Source organism: Podarcis filfolensis (genome assembly GCF_964270895.1).
Source record: "Podarcis filfolensis genome assembly, chromosome: 3".
Taxonomy (NCBI): Eukaryota; Metazoa; Chordata; class Lepidosauria; order Squamata; family Lacertidae; genus Podarcis; species Podarcis filfolensis.
This window is the reverse complement of record NC_139606.1, coordinates 29,833,642-29,855,465: the sequence shown is the minus strand read 5'-3', so window position 1 is coordinate 29,855,465 and position 21,824 is coordinate 29,833,642. Positions and strand designations below refer to the sequence as shown.

Sequence of the window (21,824 nt, the reverse complement as noted above, 5' to 3'; positions counted from 1 at the left end):
TTTTTAGTCAATACCAATTACTGAGTAACACTGAAATCCTAGCTATGTCTACTCAGAGGTAAGTTTTGCAGAATTCCATATGGTTTATTCCCAGGTAAGTGGGGTTAGGATTGCAACCTAAAACTCTTTACAGCCCAAAAGGAGAAGTCAACATGCATCTTGGAAAATTTGCCCCATTATTTGCTTTCAAATGGGAAATGGCCACTGCTAGACATAATGCCATCTCACTGATACTAGGCCTTGCCCCTCACAATACGCAACATAAACTTCTCGAACAGCAGGCAGAGTCTAAGCTCCACCTGCGCCATGCAAGATGCCATCACGCTAGACAAAACTCTATGAATCTGGCAAGAATCTCTCTGGGGAATTATAGCAGACCATTCTTCTACATTAAAATTTTATTTTGTCACTTTGCTAAATGCACATTTTACAAGACAACTTTGCCAATAATAGATAAATAAAAATACTATTGAAATATTGTTGATCCATTCCACCAATCTAGTTAATTTTGTCTATACATGATATATAGATACAGTCACATACACACAAAGTAAGAAAATTGATTAAAAAATGGGTTTTGCTGCATTATTATTTTTCTCTCATCTATCAGGTGGCTTCCCCTCCCATAACCCAATACTTTCCTTCATTTTCCTGGGCCTGTCCTTTCTCCTACAAAATATTTTTTGCTAGGTAATTGAAACATACTAGCTGGAAAGTCATAGTCATGTCAGCAAACTGCCTATGAAGTCTGTGTCTAGCCACACAGAAGATGCCAAGTAGTTGGAGGGAATGAATTAAAAGCAAGGCGAAGCCACCAAACAGAAGCCCTGGCTTAACAGACCTCAATGAAAAAAGTAAGGCAACATAACAGCACGTACACATGAGCTAACAGATCCCAGGAAGACAAAAGACCATTCCATTATTTTAAAAATGCTGCCTTATCCATTTGCCTTCCCAACTTGATGTTGGAAGCAGAACAGCAAGGATCAAGTCATTTAATAATAATAATAATAATAATAATAATAATAATTTTATTTATACCCCGCCCTTCCTGGTTCAGAAACCCGGGCTCAGGGTGGCTAACAACAAATTTAAAACACTTAATCGTAATACAACAAAAAAGCAGCATAAAATACAGTAAAAAAGCATGAATAACAATAAAATTCAAAGTACAAAAGTCAATTTGAGGGAAATCCATCCAATAAACATTAGATAGGTCACCAGGGCTAGCTGGCTAAATTAGGCCTACTTGGGCCAGTGAGGAGGCCAGGGAAGAATTAGCTGTGGGGTCCCAGAGTGGGCAATCTTCATAAAAAGGGGGGAGGGGGAAGAGAAGGGAAATAAAAGATCAGGCTGAGTTCAAATTAAAGGCCAGGTGGAATAGCTCTGTCTTACAGGCCCAGCGGAAGGAGGTTAAATCCTGAAGGGCCCTAGTCTCCTGGGACAGAGCATTCCACCAGGTCGGAGCCATCACTGAGAAGGCCCTGGCCCTGGTGGTGGATAGTCTGACTTCCTTAGGGCCCGGTCCTCTAAACTATGGTTATTCATGGACCTTAAGGTCCTCTGCGGGGCATACCAGGAGAGGCGGTCCCATAAATACGAGGGCTTAGGGCATTTGTAATGTGATACCTGATGCCTTATCCTCTGGGGTCCATCATGCCAACAACAGCCTGGGCATGAGAGCTACAGGACAAGTATTCCAAGAAAAATGAGTTTCTCATAATGGTAGAACTTCAAGGGCCTCTTTCACGGTATCAGTGGTTATACCAGAATCTATCATTATGGTTATCACAATTATTATTTTTTATCTATCTCGTTTATAAATCACTTCCCATGAGGCATACCAAAGCCTTTTTCCAATATAATAAAAATATATCTAAAACAGTTACATATTATAAAAACATTTTTTTAAAAAAATATAGAGTTTAAAATAGCAACAGCACATACATAAAATCAATTCAAACCCAATACCAACTGTGATAAAGATCTCCTTCCAGAATCCACTTAGAATTTTTAAAAATCCATTTAGGATGTAGGGTCTGGATCAGGGATGAGGGGAACCTTGTAGCCCTCTCATTAGCCCTGACAAGCAAGGCCAATGGTAAGCAGTGGTGTAGGCTGTTGTCCCGCAACATCGGAAGGCCACAGGTTCCCTATCTCTAGCCTAGATGAACACTGTGGCACCTAGCACTAAAAATCTAAGTCAAAATGAATTAATCAATTAAGTAACTTGTATCAGACCTATGTAGGCTTTCATTATTTTACAATGAGTCACTCCCCAATGCCCTCCCCAATACACCCTTAGCTTCCCCTTCCCTTAAAATTGCAGCCCTAGGCCCTGTTATGCTGCCGCAAAAATGAAGGCCACAGTAACCGAGCTGAGAAAATTCTATGAAATGGTGACAATTTATACTGTTATGGAATATATTGCACACGATGTGCCATCATGTGAACAGTACAGTGGTACCTCGGGTTACATACGCTTCAGGTTACAGACTCAGCTAACCCAGAAATAGTACCTTGGGTTAAGAACTTTGCTTCAGGATGAGAACAGAAATCGTGCTCTGGCGGCACGGCAGCAGCAGGAGGCCCCATTAGCTAAAGTGGTGCTTCAGGTTAAGAACAGTTTCAGGTTAAGAACAGACCTCCGGAACGAATTAAGTACTTAACCTGAGGTACCACTGTACCACGTAACCTTTGCGTCGCTGCAACTGGGGTTGCAGGAAGCCACTGTTATCAGTCTTACCCGTCCCTAAACCTTTCCCCTACCCTTATCATTAAAGCAGCAGCTTGCTAGTTAAAAGCAATTAGGCGCTTCCCACCGCCCAACTGTTACTGATCAGCGACAACAATAAGAGTCATTCTCCTTGTCTGATAAGAAGAGCTGAGGCTCAAACCAGAGCACCATTTCAAATTTAGATAAGAGATAGTATCATTTAGCCATTTAGTGTGCAAACCGAAGATACAGGTAACTCCAGAGGCATGATCACATGTGGTCTGAAACCATGGCCCAGTTCACACATCACATTAAACCGTAATTCCAAAAACTATGTCTTTTTTAATGCGTACAAGCAGCATGGTGGCGCATGCTGCCGCTCCTCCCTGTTGCACTGCCAGGAAACAAGTCAAAAGTCTGGCACGCCATGACAGGCTCATGGCTTGTTTTCCCCAAACTATCCACAAGCAGTAAGCCAAGAACAAACTTATTGGGGGGGGGGGGTTGTTCCTTGAAGAGAAAACCAACCATGAGCACAGGTTCAGATCTCATGGCAAGCCAGACTTGGCCTTGTTTCCTGGGGGTGCAGCAACAGCAGGAATGGAGAGTAGAGAGAGCTTTTCACCAGTACACACCACCACGCAGCATTTTTATCTTGTTTCTAACTATCTTTTAATGTGGTATATGAACCTAGGAGTGCCCTATTTTTGTGTGTGTTAAGCAAATTCCGGACCTACAGCAACCCTAAGAACCAGGCCAATGTATGGGGGCAAAGAAGGAGCTCAACCACCTAATCAAAACGGTTAAAGGCCTCAAACGTAGGACGGGGGGAAAGCCGTTGAGTTAAAGTCACCAATCTTTGGACAGCCTCTCACCAATCAGTGTTGACGTTCTCTATACAAACAAATATAAATCAACCGCAGCATGCTTCTGACTACACACTGCTGGCTTTGTGAGCAAAGTTTTAATGAAAACAGCCTTAAGCACCTGAGACAAATTCATCAATAGCTTGTCCACATAGATTCTTTCAAGTCATCAATCTGCCGCCTTCATATTTCCCTGGCTTCCTGCTTTCTTCTGCCTGCTAGCAATGACCTCTGAAACCTGGTACAGTTCTAAGATTAAGATATGAAAGTCTCACCCCACTTCACTCTGAGATAAGCAAGGTTAACAGGCTTACTCACTTCTGACTGCTACAACATTGTATTTATTGCTTGCGAACGTACAAATTGTGACAGACCAAACAAGCAGAAAACAGGAGGCTTACTGTGATTGGGGGTGGAATATAACACACATGCAAGACACTTTTCTTATTTAGTGTATGACTCAGTGTTTGGGTTTGGAATTACTGGTGATTGATTGCATGATCATAGCAGCATTGGCGCTAGGCACTTCTCAAGTCAAGAGTACTTACATCAATGGCATAAGCCTTATTAGAAGAGACTAAGAGGAGATACGATAGCCATTTTCAAATATCTAAACAGCTATCACATGGGAAATAACAGCAAGCTTGCTTTCTCTTGCTCTGGAACGTAGAACCCAAACCTATGGATCCAAGATACAATGAAGGAGTTTCCAACTAAACATCAGGAAGAGTTTTCTGACAGAAAGAGCTGCTCAACCGTGGAGCAGACTCCCACAAGAGGTGGTGGACTCTCCTTCCTTGGAGGCTTTTAAAGCAGAGTTTGGATGGCCATCTGTCATGTATGATCTAGTTGAGATTCCTGCATTTCAGGGGATTGCACTAGATGACCCTCAGAGTCCCTTCCAACTCAACAATTCTATGATTCTATGAATTAATATAAGGGGAAGAAATGGAGGCAGTGAGAGATTTTACTTTCTTGGGCTCCATGATCACTGCAGATGGTGACAGCAGTCACAAAATTAAAAGATGCCTGCTTCCGGGGAGAAAAGCAATGACAAACCTAGACAGCATCTTAAAAAACAGAGACATCACCTTGGCAACAAAGGTCCGTATATAGCTGAAGCTATGGTCTTCCCAGTAGTGATGTATGGAAGTGAGAGCTGGACCATAAAGAAGGCTGACAGCCAAAGAATTGATGCTTTTGAATTGTGGTGCTGGAGGAGACTCTTGAGAGTCCCATGGACTGCAAGAAGATCAAACATATCCATTCTTAAGGAAATCAGCCCTGAGTGCTCACTGGAAGGACAGATCATGAAGCTGAGGCTCCAATACTTTGGCCATCTCATGAGAAGAGAAGGCTCCCTGGAAAAGACCCTTATGTTGGGAAAGATGGAGGGCACAAGGAGAAGGGGATGACAGACAATGAGATGGTTGGACAGTGTTCTCGAAGCTACAAACATGAGTTTGACCAAACTGTGGGAGGCAGTGGAAGACAGGAGTGCCTGGCGTGCTTTGGGCCATGGGGTCACGAAGAGTCGGACACAACTAAACGTTTAAACTAAACGACTAAACAACAACAACGAATTAATGTAGCACAGTTCTAAGGGAAAAAAATGATACAAGTGAACTGCAGAACAAGCAGCATTAAGCCGCCCATATTCATAATTTGTGTCTAACCAAGTTCTGTATTATATTTCATAATCTAAATGGGTAGCTGCATCTCACAAAATGCTACCTAATCTGCAGGACCAGAAAAGATTTGCAAGGAGTCCTGGTGGTAGCATGCTTTATGACGTATCTCAGACATGAGCAAAGTCTACAAAGGTAGCGTGGACTGGCTCTACTGCTCTTTATTCTTTAGCTAGACTACAGGTAGACTCCCTTCTGGACCAGAATCAACGAGAAAGGCTATGGCCTCATCTCCACATTTGAAGCAGTATCATGCCACTTTAAACAGTCATGGCTTCCTTCAAGGAATTCTGGGAGCTGGAGTTTGTTAAGGGTGCTGAGAGTTGCTAAGAGGCCCCTATTCACCTTAGAGAGCTGCAATTCTCGGAGTGGTCTAAGAGTCAATCCCACTCTCCCAGCAAACTTTCCAAATTTAAAGCACACGGCTTTCTCCAAAGAATCCTTGCTGGAGAGGAGATATGAGCTGGCAACTTTTGTGACCAGATCATTCTCTTCGGTTATGCAGAAAGTCAATTCTAATTGTACAAAAAAGGGAGTAAATGCAGTGTTCGCTATAGAACACAATTCAAAACTGCATTCAAAAAACCATGGTAAAGTCTTTGCTTGTTTGATTCCTTGTTTATTTACAAGTGTGGGGTGCATTACTTCATGACTTCCCCTTGCTCCATGACGAGTTTCCTAGGCTTGTAACTTGTTTCAAACCCATGGGAAGACTTTCTTGCATCAGTGAGCAACACAGATCAATGGCCACCCTGGCTGGGGCTGATGGGGCTTCTGGTTCAAAACATCTGGCAACCCACATTGGCTACCCATGTAGTAGAGGCGTACCCCTTGCCTTGCACATGTTCCCAAAGAGGACCAGAAGCCACCACGTCATACCAATCCATCCTCAGTGGCAGCACCTATCAGTCATCTTGCTTCCTTTGGGAACCGTTTCCTTTGCTTCCTCTCAAGGAATAACAGCCTCTGAATGCACCAAAATCAGGAACAATGCTGAAAGCAAACTTTCGGGTTTTGAAAATCCACAGGAGAAAACAGGAGATGATACTTTAAACAAGACAGCCACACACACCACTGATTCTACCAACATTTATAGCCACAAGAATGTTCGCTGTATCGGATTTATTTGAGCTTCCATAAAATAAATGCCAGTCTCCAGCGTAAGACGTAAACTCAAACACAGCAACAGTTCCGCCCTTCCTGCAACAGTTGGCAAGCATGTTAAGTGGAATCAAACTAGACAGCAAAGGAAGCTTTCTTGTGCCAAGTTAGGCCACTGGCCCTTCTGTCTAAGTATTTACACTGGCAGAAGCTCTTCAGGGTTTCAGACGGGAGCTGTTTTCTCAGCTCTACCTGAAGATGACAGGGATTAAACCTGGGAAATTAGCAGACCCACCTGTGGATATTATAAACTGATTCTTAAATAACCAATTCATAAGGTGTTTTTTTTTTAAAAAGTGATACAGAAATACAAACCAGACATTGGTCTAAGCACACCTGTCATAGACTAATACCATTCCATCTAACTTTCTCTTACAAATGATCCAACGATGCTGAATGCTCTGAGGCCGGCTCGCTTTGCCCGATATAAGAAGCAAACAGTATACAAAGCGATGGCCTGATTCAATGCCATCTGGGCCAAAAAGGACTAACACACATTCCTATATGGTTTTGGTTCAGCGTAAACCATTGGCTACAGTGTACGCAGAAGTCACTATGAATTTCTGTCCCATCATACCTTCAGAATTTGGGAGGGATTGTGCATATATTTTCTAATTGTGGAGCTAGTCTCATACTTCATGAGGTTGCTGGCAATGTTTAAACTTTGCAGGTTAAAGAGTCTTATGCAAAAGAACTCCACGCATTCTCCCAAAAACTGTGATGTCCAATGATCCCTTCTAGCTCTTGACTGTCTACTGAGGCTCTTACTACTCCAACTGGGCATGGCTCTCTTCTGGGTCTGAGTCAGAAATCATCCCCACATGTGCTACATGAGCCCCTTTTAATTTTAACTAAAAGTGCCACTGGGTTAAAACCGGAACCAATAACTGAGAGAGATGGCAATGATGCAGCACAAGTGAGTACAAGTATGTGCATAATTCAGGACCCTGGGCAACTCTGGGAGGAAGGTTGGGGTATAAATTTAATTAATTAAGTGAGTTGAAATGGATCCTGATCCCAAACAAGGTCATGTTGGAGGATCCCCTTCTCACATCTTTTGAATACCAGCCTCTTCACAGGTTGTAGCACTATCAGCAACTTAGAACAGTGCAGGCTTCCAGAGGACATTCTCAGAACACTTCTTAAGTTTGGCAGACACAGAATTTCCAATAAACTATTTTACTTGAATCTATCCTGCAGCTGATAATTTTGAATAAACGTATACACTTTATAAAATGCAATAATAATTCAGGCAGTATTTGGAAACTAATGCATTGCTTCTGAAAAAGATGTCACACACTAGCATACAGTCAGGAAATCAAAAGGAAACTGTGAGACAAGTCCTTCCTTGGATTCTCATGGGCAAAACAGAAATTAAAATCGCCCATCTTCAGTTTCGGAAATCAATGCCTAAATGGAAGTAAAGGTGCAAGGAACATGTTCCTAGAAATAATTAATGTATTTTTACCTTGATCTGAAATGTGTTTGATTGTCGATAAATGTTTCCAAATAAGTCTATCTAGCACTGAAGTCTCAAGCACTGTTTATTTATTCCCTCCATACATAAGCTGAATGCAAGGAGAGGGATTGTGGGATTGGTGCTTGCTGTTCTTCCTCCAACAGTGTGAAAGGGGATCTAAGTTGCACACAGGCGCACATAGCTAGGCTCCTCCACATGATTAGGGACACGGTGTGCAGCCATGGTTCACAACTATCCTGCAGAACCCAAGTGCATTCAGCTTGCATAGGCACCTAAGCCCCACTCACGCTTTCACTGAACTCACAGAAGGTAGGAATAGGACCAAGAAGTGTGGGATCCCACTCCCCTCTCCACAAAGCCATTACAGTGGTACCTCTGGTTAAGTACTTAATTCGTTCCGGAGGTCCGGTCTTAACCTGAAACTGTTCTTAACCTGAAGCACCACTTTAGCTAATGGGGCCTCCTGCTGCCACCACACTGCCAGAGCCCGATTTTTGTTCTTATCCTGAAGCAAAGTTCTTAACCTGAAGCACTATTTCTGGGTTAGCGGAGTGTGTAACCTGAAGTGTATGTAACCTGAAGCATATGTAACCCGAGGTAGGGGAGGCAGGCCTTTTGTTATGGGGTGCGGGAAGCAGAACCTCAGTCAAACTGCAAGGAGACATATCCCAGACAGAGGGAGGATTCTATATTCATCCATGCCCTCCTTTTCCTATTTAGAATCTGGCAACACACTCACACAGTTTATACATGATTGAGGGCAGAGCAGATACAAATTTAATACACATGCATTATGCATTATTCAGTGGTTGCAGGTAAAAAAAAAATACATAGGACTTGCTTCTTCTATGTGGAAGTGTTTGAAGACTGGAGGGCAGGGAGCAGTACCCTACAAAATTTTCTCTTAATTTTCTACTTCTGTGTCAGATCAAAGGAATACTTTTTTAAAATGAAAAACAGATGGAAGATCAGGGATTATGGACTTGTGAAACAAGGCTGAGTATTGCACTAAACCGACTAAAACAAATTACTCTTGCTGGAGAGGAGATAGGAGCCGACTACCTTAGCTGCCAGATCATTCTCTTCCATTATGGAGGAAGCTTTGTACTTGTAGTATATTTGTATTCTACACAAATACAAAAAGAGGGGAAATTCTACTTTTAGTTGTATTAGGTACAACAGGCACCTTCTGTACCCCATGGAACGAAATGAAGTAAAAGAAGAACCCAGCAAAATTCTGAATCTAAATTAGGGAACAGGGGTCAAGAAAATGGATATATGCATGGCAATGAAATTTCCACTCTTCTGCCTTTGTTCAAATAGTAATCCTGTCTGATTGATAGGGATTAAAATGATTAGTGAATGTATTCTGCTTCCTAAATGGCTTTCCTCAAAATAGATTTCACTAGGGCTGTTTCCCCCCCTTTTTTTGTAAAGTAAGTTTTCACTGAAAATGAACCAGAGCAAATAATGCATGCTTCATGTCCACATTGCTTTCATGCTCCCTTATTTCCCCTCTGCGTCTTTTAAAATACATAACAAAAGCTTTTCAGGAATGCACAACTAATTTGTTCCACTACAATCTCTTCAGCTGTTTTAAGGTAGTCACATACATACTTAACATAATGCCTAGACAAAATTATAGACTTCCAGCTGGAAAAAAAACGCACCACAGTGATAATCTACTCTTTACTCTGGTGCAAAAAAAGGGGGGCATCTGCACAGCAGGTGGTTTTATACATCACACTACAATTCCTAGACAATGCTAAGGATTAGGAAACCAAGTCACAGCCTACGCTCTAATTTCTGGCTTTTGTTGGTTTAAAGTCAGATGCTAACATTGAGGATGCAGCTGTAGGAACAGACATTAAAGAAACATGACTGCCAAGAGTAACAGCTGTAACATTTGCACAAATGAACTAGACTAGACATGTGCAGGAAAAGTTCAAAACTGATAAACCAATCATTACAAACCCTTGAGGAAAAAGCATTCACGGGACTGGAGGACCAAACCTACCAAAACAACAAAGAATACCCACTCTCTGTTCTACTGCTACCTTTCGATATTTGCATCTTCTCTTTCACTTGTAAATCATGGGCTTCTCAAGGCTATTATGAATGGTTAACAAAGCTTCGCAGACAAAAAACAACAACGAATTCTGCTGTTTAATAATGACATCATAACCAATAGATGTGCATCCTCTTATCCATACTGCCTTACTGTAATCCAACAGCCAGCCTACTGAATCCCTTCGGATTAGGTCTTGGATCATTATCATCACACACGGCCTCACCAACAATGTGTTTCACTGGAGCATTTGTTTCAGACAGCTTGCAGTGGTGCACAGGATAAAATCAGCTGGAAGGAGGCTACAAGCCATTTACTGAGTTTATTATAGAAGAGTTAGATATTCATGCACCTCTGCCAGTCAAAAGCAGTTGGCAAAGAGACGCAAATCATTACAGAAGGGGAACGGCAAACCTGCATAAATTCCACACGCACACCCATTGTTAAACTTAGCTGGGTTCAGAAACCTTTTTTAGCGCAACAGCATCTGATCACATATCTCATCAATAACTTGTTTTCCATTAAGTAAGATATTCCGAAACATTTATGAATAAGGTCATGGTTGGTAGTAGCAGCCGGCAGCATTGCTATCCTGGCTTCCCAGTACAATCTGTGTATTCATTTACATCCCAACTCTTTCTCTAAGAAGCTCAAGGTGCCATACATGGTTCTCCCCCTCTTCATTCCTACAACGACCCTATAAACTCAGTAAGTTAGGCTGAGAGACAGTGACTGGACCAAGGTTACCGGGTGGGCTTCATGGACAAATGGGGATTTGAACCCTGGTCTCCTGGGTTCTAGCCTAGCACGGGGTGACATAACTGAGCCCCATAGGTGTACTGCAGAAAGAAGGTAGTTGGTCAAGGGATCCCTGACTCAAAAAGGTTGAAAACCTCTGGGTTAGTCCATGCAACTACACATACGTAATCTACCTAACACTTCTGAACTTGCAACAGAGGTAAGCAACTGTAATATAGCTGACATCAGAAAACTGCTCCTTTACACACCTATGCTGAACTTGCACTCGGCACTACAAAAGGCAGAATTAATTAGAAAGGATTGAGAAGAAAATACCAACCCTACCACAGAACTAATTTCTTTGCGTTATCCTCCAAGGCACCAAATCTAAACACACGCTTGAATCTCTGCAGAATCAGCAGGAACCCAAGTCATCCTGAACGTTGAGGTGAAAACTGTCCCTAAGAAGCACCCCACATATGGCTAAAGTAACCCCTCAAAAATTGAAAGGAAAAACCACTGCAAATGATCTGCAGTAGGTATGCACCAGAATAGAATTAAATTCTTCTAACAATCCAATCCTATGCAGAGAAGTGAAGTCTGCTTTGTTCCCAGACAAACGTGTTGAATTGCAGCCTAAGCAAGACAAACTGTTAAAACACAGGCCAGTGAATACTTAATTATTGACAGTTACGGTAACTAATCTCTGGATAGAAGATGTTCTCAAAAGGTACCATCCAAACACTTTGCACATACATCCAATCTCCAGAGAAGTGAAAAGGAGTGGTACCACAATTCTTTAAAAGGAAACTTGGGGGAAATTACTGTCATTTCCCCTTGAACTGTTCTTCTTCCAGTTCCCCAGCCCAGCCCCATTCCTTTGAAAACTCAGTTCTCTTGTTGCTACTGCTAAATTTCCAACATCTCAGTTATTCCCTGGATCCTTTGCTCTTGAATTATCTGCTGCTTCCTAGAATTAATCTAACCATATTGCTTGCTTGTCCAACAACTCTCCATTTCCTTGATTTCTTCAAACTATAAACCACTAGAAGCATTTGCACACGCAATGTGAGATCCCTGCACCATATGGTTGGCCACAGTGGGAAGAGAGTTGCAGACTAAATGGGACTTTGGCCTCATCCACCAGGGCTCTCTTCTTATGTTCTTATGTTAAAGCACTTTTGCAATATGTATTTTTACATTCAGTTGTGACACATTGACTGTTGCTAGTCTAAACAGAAACCATCTCCTCTTTTTATGGCTACTTCAACACATGAGGAAAGCTGAGGCTAGCCTTCCCAAACCAGGTACCTTCCAGATGTTGTTGGACCATCACTGACCATTAGCCATGCTTGCACTCATGGAAGTTGTAGTCCAAAACATTTGCAGTGCACCAGTTTGAGGAAAGGGCTGGCCTACGCTGTGCTACCCTCCAGCTGCTCTATTCTATGCACAAAGCTCACACCAAATTGTCCCAGGGTGTGAACTCTCTTACCTGAGAGTTGCTTGCTCACCTGCATCACCCTCACAAGTGGCAAGCAGGGCGTTTGCCATATATCAAATTCTGATGTAAAATACTGTAGCAGAATCTGTGGTGAAATGGTATGGCTCATGGTGAATTAATAAATATAAGCTGCCATACATACCCTGGATTTGGCATTGTGGCACACCACTACTAATGCCCATTCAGAGTTGTTCATGCTCGGGCCCCAGTATTTGAATCCACTGAGCAACAGTGCACAAGCTAAAACAAGCCAGAACACAGTCAACTTTCTTCTGTGGCAACCATGAGCCTCAAGAGTCGTGAGGCAAGGCGTTTGTAGGCCAACAGCTAAGTTTTGCCATTGTTCCACCAAGAAATAGGGATGGGCCGAGAGAAGAAAAATAGCTGCTCCATCTTCTATCGTTTCTTCCACTGCTAGCACTATTTGGAGACAATGCCACAGCTTCTTCAATTTCCAATTTGTCCAGTCCTTTCAGCTTTTAGGTCCTGTGCTAAGTATGGTTGTTGGTTCATGTCCACTCCCTACATTCATCACCACTAAGAAAAACAAACACTGACCTAAGATTATTCACATTACTGTTGTTGTACCCATCAGAATTCCTAACTAAAGCAACCTGCATGCATTGGACGCTGCCTTATGCCAGTTCAAAGCTCTGGACCATCCAGTTTAGTATTACCTACACTGACTAGCAGCAGCTCTCCAGGGTTTGGGGCAGACAGCATGCCCAATCCTACCTAGAGAACCCAAGAACTGAACCTGGGATCTTTTGATCTATCATTGAGCCGCAGCCCCTCCCAATCATTATGATAACATGTGGGTCCACATCATAATCATTTTCACAGAAGCTATGTAGGAAGACCGCGTAAGAGATCATGACTCTTAAGTGGAAGCAGGAATAAAACCATGCAATTACATTATTTTCTAGCAAAGGATACTGCTTTGTTATTGATGCCATTCTGTTTTTGAAGGCAAACTGCTTTTTTTGCAATTCGTAAGGAACATAGCAAGCTAGTTGCCTTAAACTGAGTCCAATCCATTTGCCCCTCTAGGTCAGTCCTGCCTACAGTCCAGTTTCTCAAACTTGTGTCTCTAGCTGTTGCTGGACTACAAATCCCATCATCCCTAGCTAGCAGGGCTAGTAGTCAGGGATGGTGGGAGTTGTAGTCCAACAACTACACTGACCGATGGGGGCTTGCTAAGGTTTCAGGCAGGGAGCATTCGCAGTCCTACCTAGGGATTGAACCAGGATCCTTCTGTAGAAAATGCTTAATACAAATGAAGTTTTAATAACAACAACAAAGTTTTCAAGAGTTCAGAAAACTCCATCACTGGCACTGAAACTAGCCACAACAGTTAGTTATGCCTCATAGCTCTTTGTACATAATAGTTCTGTTTAATAATAATAAAAATGTGGTTTTACTTAAAGCTTGTGCAGATGTATCTAGGATTTAGGCCAAACATTAACAGGAAATGCAAGCGCGGAGAGGGGAGAAAAGAGAGACAAAATAGCAACCCATTCACAACTTCAGATCTTAATTACAGAGAGATCTTTTACGAAGAAGAAATGTCTATGAAAAGGAAATTCCGCCTCCTCCAGCTCCTAGTTTGTTTGTAAGGACTAGGTATCAGTGGCGAGGTTAACGGATTAAATCTGATATTTAATCTGTTAACCTCACCCCATTGTCCCCCCTCTGAGGTTGCCTTTCAGAATGATTTTGTGACATGTTTCAGGACCAGAACTAGCTTACATAATTTTTTCCATACATGCCTCTGGACAGCAGAACAAGACAGCTATTTAGCTACTTTAAAAGTCAAGGGTTGAAATATAAATGAATTTAGATTTCTAAGTGCCTACCTTGTACACATGGTAGAAGAGAAATACTCTGGCAAACTGAACTAGCTACTTTACAGATATGCCACATTTACATGCACCCCACACGTTACACGCAATGCATGCTTCAAGAGATGCACTTTCTAAAAATGGAGCACTGGGATGTCTGACAGGATTGACCAGGGCTAGAATGCTAAGAATTTCTCCTTCGTTGGGAAACTTGATCAACAGGTTTTTCTTTTTCATTGGGATAACTGATTACCACATCTAGGACCAGAAAGGAATTTCCTCCAGGTCAAATTACACCCTGTTAAACAAGTTTGCTTTAATTATCTGGGTTTCTTTTACTAAGCTTGTTCCTTGAACGGCAGGCAACTGTCCTGTGGAACACCTCAATCTGTCCTGTACTCTGCTGTGCACAATAATATGAACATAAAGTCAATCATTGGGGAGTGCCCAATATGGAGAACCTTGCTCTGATTTATCAGATCCAGACATCTTGTATATGCCTATGTAACTCAGGATGCATACTCTGGAACAGTGTCTGAAATTCAATACAGTCCCAGAAATAAAAAATATTATTTGTTATATTTATTTATTTATTGCTTACTAAAAACACACACACACAAAGCAACGTGCAATTAAAAAATAAAATACCAAATAAAGAGATTTAGAACATTAACTAAAAGTGCTCATCCTACAATGACATGAAAAGGAAACATCTGACTCCACCCAACGAAAAGGCAAACACCAATTAAGAGCAAAATAGTTATTATCAGACACCCTGTCGTAATGTTAACAGTAGTGTCTACTGCTGCAATAGGTTTGCAGTGATTCCCTGAATGCTTTAGTAAGACAGAAAAGCCACACAAAAATACTTCTTTTAGTTTAAAGACTTCTCTGTGTGAGTGCACCACAATAGAAAGAGAAGCTCAGGCAATCACTCCAACAACTTTTTAAAAGGAAACGTCAGTATCAGTGGAAAAGAAAAGAACTCACTCTGAAACTCACTTATAGATGGTACCTAACATCAAGGAAACTAGCGCTGATACACCCAGGAACCTCACCAAAATGCTGGAGAGGATGCACCTCTACAGGCACATACCTCCACATGTGGTGGGAATATCCCAAAATCCAACTCTTCTGGACATCAATCATACAAGATATATGCAAAATAACTAAGCAAGTATTAGAAGTCACCCCAGAACTGGCCCTACTAAACATATTCCAAGCTAATAATGCCCACTTACATTATAGAGAGTTCATAACCCACCTGCTCTCAGCAGCCAGAAGCATCATAGCCAGACACTAGAGAGACCTGTCAGCAGTGAGCATGGACTAATGGTATCAAACAGTACAGTGGTACCTTGGGTTACATACGCTTCAGGTTACATATGCTTCAGGTTACAGACTCCGCTAACCCAGAAATAGTACCTCGGGTTAAGAACTTTGCTTCAGAATGAGAACAGAAATCGTGCTCCAGTGGCGCGGCAGCAGCAGGAGGCCCCATTAGCTAAAGTGGTGCTTCAGGTTAAGAACAGTTTCAGGTTAAGAACGGACCTCCGGAACGAATTAAGTACTTAACCCGAGGTACCACTGTATGGGAAACAGCCTTGTTAGAAAAACTAACCAATAAACTGAAACTGACACGGGGACAAATAGAAGACGCCTTCACCCCAGTATGGTTCCGCTTTATCACATACATAGATCAACAAGACAACAAAAAGAATCCACCAACAGCATACAAATCAATCTGGCTAACCTGATCCAAAACACACACACACACACACACACACCCCACTCACACACACACACAAAATCTCACTACAGCCAACCAAAGACAACCAACCACACCCTAGGCCGCCCCCAACCTCTCTCACCACCGAGGAAATACAACATGTGAATAGTAAAAGAACACATACAAATGACAATGACACAAAACCCCACACATACACTAAGGAAGTGGTGTCCAAACTTTTTTCAAAGAGGGCCAGATTTGATGAAGTGAAGGGCCAAAAGGGCCAACCAGAGTTGTTAACCTTTTTTTTAGGATTGAAGTTGTTGAGGTTCTTTAAGGATTTTACCCCAGGAAATAAACTGACACAGGGACCTGATTAAACCGACCAGTGGGCCGGATTAGGCCCCCAAAGCAGACTTTGGACATGTCTGCACTAAGTAGAAGAATAGAAGCATAACCACCCAACCCAACCCCACCCCACTCACCACTCTCCCTTTTTTCTTCCTAACCTAACACTGTATGCAACACTAATGTCTCACAACAAATGAAACCTATCTGTAGAAATACAAAACTCGTCCCAAAATGAGATTAAATCTCCTTCATGAGGTTCTTCATTATTAAGAAAAATCCACTGATCCTACCTCCGACCTATGGGACACAATGGACAAACGTAGATTCATCAGTGCTTTGCTGTGTCACAATGGAAGTGTGAACTCAAAGAGGAAATTGGGTAATGTGACAAGATCATCAGCATGCCAACGTTTGTTGGGAGCTGCTATGGTTTACTGTTGCAACAGAAAATAACAATACTTTTTTTAAAAAAAAGAAATCAAGAAAAATCCACTAAAACCTGCAGGCTGAATTCTCCTTCCCCATCCCCCACTTGGAAAAAGAGACCTTCAGACGGCAGGTAAAGTACCTAAACAGGTTTCCAGTATTTCAGTGACTCATCATTTGCTGTAGCTTAGTCTTTCCAGCCTAGTTACTGTTTTACCTGGCACAAGCAGTCCTGCTGGCATTTTAATATCATGTATATAAACAATACAAGGCACAGATACACTTTCTGAAATATGTTTGGGAAGCATTATGCAGGATCAGGCCAGGAGAGCAAGTTCTTTCAAACTACTGTCTCCCCCCCCCTTTTTTTTGCCATTAGAAATTGGATGGCCTAATTCTAATCATAGCATCATCTCTACAGGCTTGAAAAACCTGCTAAATGGCGTTAATACTGTAAAGGGTGTGACCTGTATTGCTGCAGCAGAAAAGGCTGCAGAGATTTACACTTTGAAAGCCACAGCTATTTAGGCACTTGATTCTAGGATAAAATGTACTCAGTTTAATTAAGCCATTTCAGAATCTCAGTGTGACCAATTCAGAACGGCTGATGTTTTGCCAACTTTTACTGAAGAAATTAATGCTAGTAGATGAGCAGAGACACTTTGCCAACACAAGCCTCAATTAATGCAGCTACGTGTAATTCTACTCACCCGTAGTGAGCAGTTCTTGACAGGGCAGTAAATGTTTAGTTTTATTAGCATTTTCCTCCACTGCACAGCATGATGTAAGATATTGTCTTGATATACATGACAATTAACTATTTCATACTACTGTCCACTGGAAATTTCTATCTTAGCATTCAAAACCCAGAGAACAGCTGAGATAAGGCATACTGACTGCACTGCTTTGGAAACTAGCTTTCAACTCAATTTGTGACCTGCAACAAACATCTGTCAGACAGATTGTGTAGAATCAAGCATGCTTTAGGATCACTTGCTTATTTGTTTGTTTAAACAGCCTGTTTTCCCATTTATAAGGGAAACAAGCTTTCGGCATGTTTTTTAGAGAGATCCCTTCACACTCAAAAACTCAAATTTATCACCACTCCAGAACTGTGAATGACACTCATTCACAAATCAGGATGCTCTGACTTCTGACTCATGAGATTAAAAAAAGAAATCTCATGATTCTAAGCTACAAAGTGACAATTTGAATGAACTCTTTCTTTGCTTCTTAAGTCATTCCAGGCTTTATAACTCAAATGATGCTGCTGTTCCTGGAATAGGAATTAATAGTTTCTGGGAGTATTTTCAATTCTGGACTTCATTTCTTAATTGTGGTACCATAGACAAGAGCATCTCTCTGAAAGAGAGTTTAATCTCATGTGGTATATATGAATGCGGCATATATGTTCTTCAAAATCATAAGCAGTACAAGTCTTTTTAAAGTAAAAATGAAGACCTGTCACTCTCACAAAGCCCCAAGACACAGGAAGTGTTGGCTAACCATTTGAGTTATTTATAGGGCCAGTGTCTGCAGAACTGTGTCTAAAGGTAGAAAGGAGGATGGAATTAATATTATTTTTTATTCCTTCAAGCTCTGTGATCCAAGAGTTATGAGAAAAATCCTGGAAACGGAATCATTTCTTCATTGTTTTAGACTGGGATTAGGCAATACACGGACAGCAGGCCACATTAGCCCTTCCAAGGCATTTCCCCATCACATGGTAACTCACCTGCAGGCCAGTAAACCTGGTGAAAAGAAATGGGGGAAACTTGTGTACTTAGCAAGCTGTATGTTGCTACTGTATTAACCTATGCTTTTGCTTCTGAGCCCCCATGCATGTTTGCTCAGAAGCAAATCCCACTGTGTTCAATGGGACTTGCTTCTCAGCTCATGTGCTTTGGATTGCAATTCAAAAACTCTCAGAAAGTTTTCAAATCCCAGATTGTTTTAATAAGTGACACCTTCCCCCGCCCCAAAGGACTGCTTGGTGTTTTTCAAGATTCAAAAAACCATATATTTTGAAAATATAAAGGTTAAGAGCAAATTTGTAAGAGGGAGGGGATTTCTTCGCAACAGCAAAATAATACTTCCTCCAATCTGGACCAGCTAACTTGATTTCAATAGTTTTTCCATCTTTTGAAGAAGAATACAGAACCCTATGAGTCTACCATAACAAAGCACTGTAGTGAAAAAGACAGACTGGACACATTGCTTTTTACAAGTTAAATGAACACTTTTATGAAGCAGCCCAGAAAGGCTGTGTCATTCAAATAAAAATGCAAAGTAACTCCAGAGTTTATATGTGTCAGTGAGATATATTCAAACCATATCTGGATGTGCCTCGATACTCGTTTACATGCCACTGACAGTGAGGGAGGGAGAGCAGGATAGTATTGATCCTAGAAATAGTCCAGTTTTTATTTGGGAAGGATTCTGCAAGAGATGTTGAATATTTAGACAGATCACATCTCAGACATTCTTTCTTTTCTGTAGGGTAAATCCCAATGAAGGTACACAAAGAAGCCTAAAACTATGATTTATTTATTTTATGTTTAAAAAAAACATTACGCCAAAGCAAACTGGCTACACTCTTCACAGGGGTAAACAAAAGCTAATCCAGTGCTAAATCCCTTTGCCTTTAAACAGTACTGTGCATAGTGAGAAAGTGCACCTTTCACTTCTTTTGTGTGAAGGGAAGAGTGCTTTAAATCCCATGTGCCAGGGTCTGATACAACTTAATAAAGAGAAGAGGGAGGAAATGCTGTGGTGTTAGTAAAGGAGGAGTCCCAAGGGGACAGAGGCTTTAGTAAAGCAAGTTTATGATCTTGTATTAGTAGTGGTCAAAGACCTAACCCTTTTGTTTTGGTGACATAGGCATTTTAATTCCTATAAGGAATACGAGGGATGGAATACTCCATGGGTCTCCAACATAATAGGCCTTGAAAGGGGAGAAAAGATGAACACTTTTTAAAAAATAGACGTTACTTATGTGGATCTGCAGCATTTATTTAACCCCCTCAGTGCCCCAGATGGGAGAGAAAAAAATATCCAGAGTAAAGCTTACGGTCTGATCCTATGCATCTTTCTTTACTCAGTAAGCACTACTAGGTCCAACGGGACTTACATCTTAATAAGTAAAGCATAGGAGGATAGACAGCTTTGGGATCAAGACCCAGTGAACACAGTGGAATATAATTTCTAAGTAAATATGCTTAGGGTCAGGTTGCACATCTCCCAAATCCCATCTTTCGGAGTAAGCCACATTGGAGACAGCAAAGATTGCATATGTGTGTGCGCACACACGTTATATATACACACACACTATATATATATATATATATATATATATATATATATATATATATATATACACACACACACACACACACATATACACACACACACATATATATATATATATATATATATATATATATACACACATACACACAATATTTATATATATATATGGTTAAATATATATATATATTTGGAGAGTTCCTCTCCCCACTGAGACGGGTTAGAAAATGCCATCAAGAAGTCTTTCGGGAGGGTGGGGGCAGGTTTCCAAAATCTTTGTGTCAGGAAAGCTCATTTGTAGTGTGCAGCTCGTTTAGAGAGGGAGAGAAATGGTTGAAGATAGCCTTGCCCAATACAGTACAGGTGGATATATGGTGGGCCCCCTCCTCGGGGAGGGCTGAGGGGATTCAAGCCCTTTGTGGCAGAAAGGCAAAAAACAAAATATAATAATAATACCCCACCCATCAGTCCCAATATCGAAAGCAAAGAGTTGCTAGAGGTGTATTCTGATGAAAAACGATTTAGGTGGGGGGGGAAAGGCGGGCAAAAGGGGAAACAGGAGAAAAGAAGGGGCTGCCGTGATTGTCGCCTTTCTTCCCCCCCCCCCGCCGCCCAAAAAAAGCGGGGCATAATCCTCTCAAGGAAGGCACCAAAGGGGTGCTGAGTCGGGCACGGAGCCCCCTTTGTGCCAGAAGGCGGCAAGAGCGACGGAGGAGAGGGGAGGAGAGCGAGCCTGGGCATGGCTGGCGGCTCCTCCATGCTTCCCTCTGGCAGCCTCCCCACTTCCCCAGAGAAGCCCCATAGCCAGGCGCGCAGGGGGCTAGGGAGGCACACGGAGCCTGGGGGCTATGGGGGCTGGGGCGGGCTCGGTGCGGCGGTCGAGCCGCCTCCTCTTTCCCGCAGGCCAGGCGGAGGGGCTGGTCTGGGCTCTGCCCCCTTTCGGCGCCGCCGCCCGCTCGCTCACCTCCTCGATGGCGGCCACGGTGTTCCGGCACTGCACCATCCGGGTGGTGAAGTTGGAAGCGGTGGGCGACTTGTAATCCTCATTGGTCTCGGACACGAATTCCGACACGGAGATCTGGTCCGGCATGGCGGGGAAAAGGGAGGGAGGGAAGGAAGGCAGGGAAAGAGAGAGAGGAGGAGAGCGGCGGGGCGGGCGGGCGGGCGGGCAGGAGGCTCCTGCAAGAGGAGGGAACGGGGTGGGGGAAAGCGCTGGAAGGAGGAGAGAGGCAGAGAGGCAAGGCAAAGGCAAAGGCAGGCGAAGCTGGAGCCTCCCCGCCTCACATCGCTCGGCAACCGGCTGCGGCGCGATCTCCTTTGCAAGAAGCGAAGCGTCAGTGGGCGGGTGGGAGGCGATTATTGTGAGAGAGGCAAGCGCGCACAGACACACACCCGCGCGCGCGCCCAGACGCACGCGAGGAAATGCCCTAGTTTTTTTTTATTGTGTGTGTGTGTGTGTGTGTGTGTGTGTGTGTTTCCCACCCCCTCACCTCCAGGAAGGGGGAGAAGCAGACATACAAGCCCTCCCCTGCTAATCACGCACAAGGAGGGCGGAGATGGGGGGCGCAGACTAGACACACACTCCTCCCACTGTAACGCGCGCGCGGAGGGAGAATCCAGAGCCGCCGCACACGCCCCTCCTAATGCCGAAGGAGAAACACCTCCCTGACCGCGGAGGAGGAAGGCAGGCGCTCACCTCTCCGTGGTCACGTACAGGGAGGGGGATAATAGTGTGTGTATAAACACACACACACTCTTTTTCATGTACATGACAAGAAAAGACTCTCCCACATCTCTTCTCCCCCCCCCCTCGCCCGCAGAGCTGCTTTTACGCAGCGTTTTCATTCACATCCATCTTGCCATCTTCGCATCCGCTCATTCTTCCAAAGAGCTCCCGCTGAAATGTTTCTCAGTGGAGTCGCTTCACCTATTCGCTAATCGGTAACCCTT

At 42.8% G+C, this 21,824-nt stretch overlaps 1 protein-coding gene across 4 annotated transcripts in view; it reads right to left on the bottom strand.

Annotated features, from left to right (window-relative positions):
* Positions 1–21,514, bottom strand: part of ASAP2 (ArfGAP with SH3 domain, ankyrin repeat and PH domain 2) — a 100,234-nt gene extending 78,720 nt beyond the window's left edge. Inside the window, exon 1 of one of the 4 annotated variants that reach the window (XM_083607189.1) lies at positions 20,839–21,514. In XM_083607189.1, the coding sequence (XP_083463315.1) occupies positions 20,839–20,964 (126 nt within the window). In that variant the 5' untranslated portion in view covers positions 20,965–21,514. The remainder of the gene's footprint in view (positions 1–20,838) is intronic. The other 3 variants (XM_083607192.1, XM_083607190.1, XM_083607193.1) reach the window with 3 other exon arrangements.
* Positions 21,515–21,824: the final 310 nt, after the last annotated feature.